At 41.8% G+C, this 8174-nt stretch overlaps 1 protein-coding gene across 1 annotated transcript; it reads right to left on the reverse strand.

Annotated features, from left to right (window-relative positions):
* Nucleotides 1-333: 333 nt before the first annotated feature.
* LOC542328 (vacuolar proton pump homolog 1) lies at nt 334-7387 on the reverse strand. Its single transcript, NM_001111910.2, has 8 exons — nt 7041-7387; nt 3225-3799; nt 2564-2943; nt 2300-2386; nt 1875-2205; nt 1215-1625; nt 1078-1137; nt 334-951 (listed from the first exon to the last, which is right to left on the reverse strand). The coding sequence occupies exons 1-8, from the start codon at nt 7288-7290 to the stop codon at nt 745-747; spliced, it is 2301 nt and encodes a 766-aa protein (NP_001105380.2). The 5' UTR covers nt 7291-7387; the 3' UTR covers nt 334-744.
* Nucleotides 7388-8174: the final 787 nt, after the last annotated feature.

Consider the following 8174-nt stretch of genomic DNA (forward strand, 5'->3'; position numbering starts at 1 on the left):
AATTTGACAATGTTCTGATATACTTTGCTTGTCTATTTCGGTCACTTGTATGTTATGCTTGGTTGCAAGGACAGAGCAGAATTTGCCAAAGTATTCCGGGAGGAACGTCCCCTTCGGTGACGACCTTTGGAGTTTGTTTGGTGAGAAAGTGATTGGAGGGGATTAGGGAAAAATGAACTAATTGCTACCGCAATTCCTTTCACTATATGACAAGGTCTTCGGCATGCTAGGCATGACCGCGCGTCCGCACGAGAAGCTACCAAAATACGAAAAGCATAATCTATGTCATCTAAATGGTCGTCACTAAACCGAACTTTGTAAAATGCAAACCTTTGCTATAGCATTGAAACAAAGTTTCAAAGAACATCACTTCCATTTTGCTTGCATATCGTTTTGAAAAGACAACGAAATTTTAAGCAAAGTCCATATTGATTGCTGCAAGAAAAAAAATGCTGAGATTAATCATCACCATACTGTTTAAGTTTCCCCATGCTTCAATGTCTCGCTGGGGCTGATGACTTAGGAAGATGGACTCAGTTGCTCGAAGGCTGGAAGAGAATTTATGGGATCAAAACATGATCGGACCTTGGAACTAAAAACTCCAACCAAGAAAACGGAAACCAAATACACAACGGGGCTCATGAACTGGACGAGCAAAAGCACATGCCATAGATGCTGTATTACTGACATACTGCTCTACTCGCCTTGCAAAACTACGGCCTTTATCCTGCGTCTCTCGCTGGCTTAGAGCCATTTGAAGAGAATGCCACCATGGGCGGCGAAGAAGGGGGCGAAGACAAGGGATTCAACCGCCATAAGCTTGATGAGGATGTTGAGGGAAGGGCCAGACGTGTCCTTGAGAGGATCTCCAATGGTGTCACCAATGACAGCCGCCTTGTGAGGGTCAGAACCTTTTGGGCCAAGGGTCCTGGCATGCTCTGAAACTCCAGCCTGAGCAAACCAAAGATCAAAATGTTATAAATAATTTTTTCCCTTAAAAAAAGCCTTTTTAGAGAAGGTGTTATGCAGGTTCAGGCAGGGAAAACAAGGCCCAGTAAAGTCTGCGTGTAACTTTACCTCAATGTACTTCTTGGCGTTGTCCCAGGCACCACCAGTGTTGGATGCAGAAATGGCAATCTGAAAATGGTGAAATGTAATAAGGAAAAACTCGGGTGCAAGTATCATATCGAAATTTGCGAGGAACTCCCACCAACCTGAACACCAGAGACAAGGGCACCAGCAAGGACTCCAGAGAGGGTCTCAACCCCAAATAGAATCCCAACGATCAGTGGTGTGAGCATAACAAGAGCACCTGGGGGGATCATCTCCTTGATGGATGCATCCGTTGAGATCTTGACACAAGTTGCGTAGTCAGGCTTTGTGGTGCCTTCCATGAGCCCAGGGATGTTGTTGAACTGCCGACGAACTTCCTCCACCATCTTGAGCGCAGCACTGCCCACACTCTTCATGGTCATTGCCGAGAACCAGTACGGGAGCATAGCACCGACAATAAGCCCGATGAATACTTTAGGAGTCAGAACATCAACAGTGGAGATAGCAGCCCGGCTTACAAACGCACCAAATAGTGCAAGGGAAACCAAGGCTGCAGAGCCAATGGCAAAACCCTGCAAATACAAAACCATGAGATTTTTTCTCTAGCAAAACCAATTGCATTGAAGGTGGTATAAAATGATCTAAATAGAAAATACTAAAGTTTATAGGGGCGTCCAAGCTCTTAAATGAAAGCACATGCAAGATTACAACTATGTATGAATCCTAACTGGCATTTGCAAATGGAAAAAGCAGAAAACTTGAAATATCATTAGTTCGCTGTGCAATCACATGAAATTCTGATAAGACAAGCACATGTCTACCTTCCCAATTGCAGCCGTGGTATTTCCTGCAGCATCTAGAGCATCAGTTCTCTCACGAATCCTATGGCTCATCCCAGCCATTTCAGCTATTCCTCCAGCATTATCACTGATAGGGCCATATGCATCAATAGCAAGACCTGTGGCAATGGTGCTCAGCATTCCAAGAGCAGCCACAGCAACACCATACATGGCAGCAAGGCTGAAGCTGAGGAAGATACTAAACGCAATAGCAAAAATTGGGATAATGACTGATTTGTAACCCAAAGCAAGCCCAAAAATGACATTAGTAGCTGCTCCAGTTCTGCAGGAATCAGCAACATCTTGTACAGGGCTGGAACACAAAACGACAAATATGTCATACATTGGAAGCAAACAAGAAATGCTACCATCATACTCACTAGCAAGAAAAAAAAGATTCTAGATACCTGTAGGCATTGCTTGTGTAGTACTCAGTAACAAAACCAATGACTAGGCCAGCCCAGAGACCAACCGCCACACACAAGAACAATTGCCTGATAAATTTAAATTAGAATGAGACTGAAATATGAATTACTTAGTATCAAAACCAACAATTAGCCAGCGCAAACACCAACTACACATAAGAACAGGTGCCTGATAAATTTAACACAAATATTGTAATACGAACTTTATACTAAAAACTTCAATGGCCAATCAAAATTTTTGCATACCAGCTTTGCACTGTCTTCTGGACTCCAAAGTTGAAAATAGTGAAAGTGTATGGAAGACCAAGCCAACTGATTAGTGCAATGCCAATGGTCATCACAATTGTGGAAATTATGAGCTGTTTCTTGAGAGCAGGCTCTATTTCATCCACAGCCTTTATCTCGAAGAAATCAGTTGCAAACAGCGTTGTTATGAGACATGCTATAATACCAACAGAACTGACGAGAAGAGGGTACACCATCGGAGTAAATTCATGGTTGATTCCAAAAGACGAGATAGAGGCCACAACAAGAGCAGCACATGATGATTCAGCATATGAGCCAAAGAGATCTGATCCCATTCCAGCAATATCTCCAACATTATCACCAACATTGTCAGCAATAACCTGCAAGTACATCAAGATATCATTCTTACACCATGGTGCAGATGCCAATCTAGTACTATGGCAAGCAGAATGCTAGCTATAAGCTATGACCGAAAGCAAATTGGTCCTTGTACTCAGATTGGTCCTTGTAAGGACTCATAATTTTATTCTTTCTTAATAAAATGACACGTTGCTCTATTGCGTTGTTCGAGAAAAAAAGTATGAACACTATGCAGTTGCAGTGTAGCAAGATAGCACTTAAGAACTGGAAGCTTTAACAATTCAAGTGAATAAATTCTTACAGCTGGGTTTCTTGGATCGTCCTCAGGAATGTTTCTTTCTACCTTCCCCACAAGGTCAGCACCAACATCAGCAGCCTTGGTATAAATACCACCACCAACGCGGCCGAAAAGAGCCATAGAAGAACCACCAAGGCCATAACCAGTAATAGCTTCAAAAAGACCTTCCCAGTCATCACCGTAATAAATTCCAAACAAATTGATAGCAATGTAAAGAACCAAAAGACCGCTGGCAGCAAGCAGGAAGCCCATTACTGCACCAGCTCGGAAGGCAGTAATAAATGCCTTTCCGACACCCTTTCTGGCCTCTAAAGTTGTCCGGGCATTCGCATAAGTTGCGATCTTCATTCCAAGAAAGCCGGAAACTAGTGAGGTGACTGCACCAAGCACAAAAGCTATAGTACTGAAGATGGCATTAGCAAGGGCAGGCTTGCAAGTCTGGTCCTTGATATAGTGGCAAGGTTGACTCTTCGTGCTGAATCCCTCGACAGACCCAAGGAAGAGGAATATAAGGATTGCAAAGATGCCCATGAATAATCCAACATACTTGTACTCAGTGAAAAGGAAAGATGTAGCTCCTGTTCACAACGAAGTAAGGAAAAGGATGGCAAAGTTGTTCAGTAGTGGCAGACAGTGTATTAAGGTTTGCTAAATAAAAAATTGAAATGAGCAAAGCATGCTACAGAACAACATCGACTCTGAAGTAACAAAAAATTCAAGGCTGATGATACTGAACCCCAAACACCTCTAAAATAAAGCAAGTTCGAGTATTTGCCACCCCATTCTGGCGCTTGAGGATTGCCACTCGTTCACCACGTCAGTGGCACAATGGAGTGCAAAATCCTACAATGGCAAACCCTCTACTTCTATGTGCATGACAATATTACCTTGTGAAAGAATTGCTGCGCTCACTATGAAACAGGCCTAAATGGGAACAGCTCTTTGATCCTATATGAAGAAGATAAGTTTTATACTCCCTCAGTCCCTCTGTCCTAAATTATAAGTCATTCTGACTTTTTTTAAGAGTCAAAACATCTCAAGTTTAACTAAATTTATATAATAAAGTAATAATATTTATGATACTAAATAAGTATTGTTAGATTCTTCATTAATTCTATTTTCATGTTTTACCTATTTAATACCATAGATCTTTGTAATTCTCTCTGTAATAATTTTGGTCAAACTTGAGATGTTTTGACTCTCCAATAAAGTTAGAATATCTTATAATTTGGAACGGAGGAGCATCGCAGTCCTTCACTTCATCACTTGCATGCATGGATTTGATCAAACCCATTTTAGGTAGACTGGGTATAAGTTGCTTAATTTATGTACCTTTGTTACATTGTTAGATTCTTCATTAATTCTATTTTCATATTTTACTTATTTAATGCCATAAATCTTTGTAATTCTCTCTGTAATAATTTTGGTCAAACTTGAGATGTTTTGACTCTCCAATAAAGTTAGAATATCTTATAATTTGGAACGGAGGAGCATCGCAATCCTTCACTTCATCACTTGCATGCATGGATTTGATCAATCAAACCCATTTTAGGTAGACTGGGTATAAGTTGCTCAATTTATGTACCTTTATTACGCATCCTGAAAAAACAAGCCAAATTAAGATTCTAGCGGTAGATAATAGCAGTTTTCCACCTTTTAATGTTGTCACGGTCAGAACAGCACAGGTACATGAGTCAACATCAAACCAACTGGAACAGAGAACTACAGATAAATGGTAAACAGTGACAGACTGATAGCTGCCTTAAGAGCAAATTAATTCAGTGCTAACTTAAATGAAAACCACGAGGTCCATTGAAAACTTATCCATCAAGACTAAACCGGCAACTACAACATGCCGTAGGCAATTGGTGCTGCAACGGGAAATTGAGAACTAACCAAATCCAACTCAACAAGCTTTAAAAATGCCTATACTAAGTCAGCTTATTTTAAATGAACTCTTAGCAAATAAGGCAGCAACTAGTGAATGTCAAAATAGTTCGGTAATTAGGGAGAAAATAGCTCACTAAGTTTCACTGCTAAAGCTACAGAAACTACATGATCTGTCTCTTGCCCGTTGTGTAAACAGTAAAACCAAACACACAATCACCTTCACAGAAAAGGTCACATTTGACTGACCTACACGATTATTGCTCCCAGGTATCATCAACGATGAATATGAGATATCATCCAATCGTTAATTCAGAAAGATAGCTACCACATATTTATCGTTATCTTCGTATTATTAGATTAGATAAGAACTACCACGAGTACATCAACAATTAGGTCTGAAATGTTAGAGTGTGTTTGGTTTCTAGGGACCAATGTTTAGTCCCTTCATTTTGTTCCATCTTAGTATATAAATTGACAAATATAGAAACTAAAATAGAGTTTTAGTTTCTATATTTGATAATTTTGTAACTAAAGTAGAATAAAATGTAGGGACTAAAAAATAGTCCCTACAAACCAAACACCCCCTTACTGGAACACAATACAAAGTGCAACAATTCATCTGCATCAGTACTTCCCCGCACATGTGCACATGCAAGGAATTCAATGAATTATGAAATTACCAAAGCGCGGCAGGATGTAGACCATGTGGATCCCACAAGATGAAGTCTGGACCGACTACAGTTAATATCAGCTGCAGTGAAGATTGAGTAGCGAGGACCACGTGCTGCGAGAACTTATCTCTTTATCTGCAACCCCACTGGCCACTCCTGTGTACTTCTCAGACCGCTGGGACTTATCCCCTCATCTGTTACCCCACAGGCAGCTTCTGACCATACGACCAAACTATTACGACCAATTTTGACCACGCCCACACATTCCCAAAAGATACCTCTAAAAGGATATCTAGGTGGACCAGAATTAGCTGTGCCCCAAGGATTAGGGTTCAATTAACTACAAAAGCTTAGTGTAATCTCTGCTGCATAAAGTAGAGACAACAGCTAGTTTAAGGCCGTCCGTAGATCCATAGCCTGGAAGGTTGGAACACTAATGCAATATTAAGTTATTCACATTTCCGTAAGTGAAGATAAACTAGCAAAGATAAACTAGCAATAAGAGAGAAGGTATTCGGTTCTAAGATTTAAGTCTAAGTTCTGATAGTTGTAGATTAGATAGATGTTGTTTGCCATCTGAAAATAAAGCAAAAATCAGACATCTATGGTTTAGCAACTCTCTGAGTTATTCGGGTACGGGTACCCCCATCCCGCCCGAAAAAAAACCAACAAGAAAAAAAAAAGACCGTGAAAAGAGTAGCGCCTTTGCTTGTCGTTTGCAAACAAGCTGTCTCCTCCTTTATTAAAGCTAGGAACTGATTAAAAGTCTCATGTCCAAACATGAAACTTGCGTACGCACGACGTTCTCACATCACCGAGCAAGGCAACACATAAGCCGCAATAAATGATTGTTTCCTCCAACCGTCTCGTCACATAGCAACTAGCAAGCAAGACATCCGATAAAAATCAAAGTTGATTCCGTAACAGAGGTGATTGGGAGACCATCGTTAAATAGAATCGTTTATTTTTTATAAAATACAAAACATACAAAATATAAACATATACAGTACTATGTTGCAAGAACAGAATTATTTCCCACGATCCTTTTCCTCGAAAATCAAATCCAGAGCACCAACTCGTGCGGTCGTGCCTAAGCCAATAAGCAAAGCACGTAAGGTTTCGATCATTTCCAACAGCATCCAACCCAAATAATCGAAGCACCCCCGCGTACCAACTTCAAACAAAGAGTGGAGCGAAATTAAAACGCGCGCGAGTATATGCAACCAGCCAAACACAGAGCCAGCGCTCAGCCTCTCACCTTCAGAGATGGCGGTCTGGATCTCGGCGCACTTGACGACGACGTTGTGGTCGTTGAGTCCCTCCTCCTCCTCGATGAGGTAGTCGCTGGGCCCGCTCTTCACGGCCCCGCCGTCCGCGCGGCGCTCGGGGGTGACCCGCACCTTGGAGACCAGCACCCACTGCACCACCGCGAACGCGATGCCCACGGCCGCCGCGACCGGGATGAGCACCTGCGTCGCCAGCTCCGGCAGGATCGCCGCCGCAGCCATCGCCGGAGGCTACTCCCACAGCGGTAGGGTTTTCCTAACTCGAAGCTTTGGCCCTCCCACGAACCGGAGAGAATCCGGGAGACTGATACGGTACGGGAGGGAAGGGAGGAGAGGCGAGCAGAGCCGCGGCCGGGCCTTATAAAGGATGGGAAGGAAGGAAGACGAGCATCAGCGACGTGTGCAGAGGCGAGTGACTGCGCTGGTAGTTGGTAGAGGAGAAGGGCATTATCGGGCTTCTAGTTTCTCGAATTTTTCGTTTCAATTATTTCACCAAAACTTTCTTTGTTTCTTAGGAAATAAAGTTTCTCAAATTCTCACTATTCTTCTACGTAAAAACATCTCCCATGGATTTTTGTTTTCAAATTTCTTACCTAACCTAGTCTTTTACCAACCTAATAACTAAATTTTCAAGCCGCGCGCGAGATCAATGCATCTCCAGATGTGTTTGAAGTTAGACGCGATAATAGTAAAGCCGTGACAACCTGACATAAATTTTATAGGTGTTGGCAAATCCGGTAGCACGAAGACCTACATATGGTGGTGTGAAGTTGGGTAAAAAAAGGTTATTTTTGTGTCGCAATTGTGTCTTTATTCCTAAAATTTAGTTTCATAATTTCGAGCCTCCTTTCGAAAAGCGAAAACAAGTTTGGGAGTGTTTTGGTTAGAGGGCACGAAAACGATACGTTAAAATCACGAAAGAATATGGACATGTTTGTTTGTGATAGCATCCTAAAGAGTTTTGGTCGGAATCTGGACTACTGAATAATCTAGCTCTTATATGGATTTGAATATCCTGAGACCTGTGTTGTGTGTTAAGAAAGGTGGAGGGCTCTGCACAATTTAGGATTTTATATTAACGTTGATTTAGACGATTTTTACAGACG

This window comes from Zea mays, chromosome 5, assembly GCF_902167145.1.
Source record: "Zea mays cultivar B73 chromosome 5, Zm-B73-REFERENCE-NAM-5.0, whole genome shotgun sequence".
Lineage (NCBI taxonomy): Eukaryota > Viridiplantae > Streptophyta > Magnoliopsida > Poales > Poaceae > Zea > Zea mays.

What these genes read in the sequence shown, in the direction of transcription:
- LOC542328 (NM_001111910.2), bottom strand. Translation starts at nt 7,290, where the DNA reads ATGGCTGCGGCGGCGATCCTGCCGGAGCTGGCGACGCAGGTGCTCATC. An exon ending in TACACAAGCAATGCCTACAG is followed by an intron (nt 2,206 to 2,299) that starts GTATCTAGAATC and finishes TTTGTGTTCCAG; the next exon opens with CCCTGTACAAGATGTTGCTG. An exon ending in CCCTTGTCTCTGGTGTTCAG is followed by an intron (nt 1,138 to 1,214) that starts GTTGGTGGGAGT and finishes CACCATTTTCAG; the next exon opens with ATTGCCATTTCTGCATCCAA.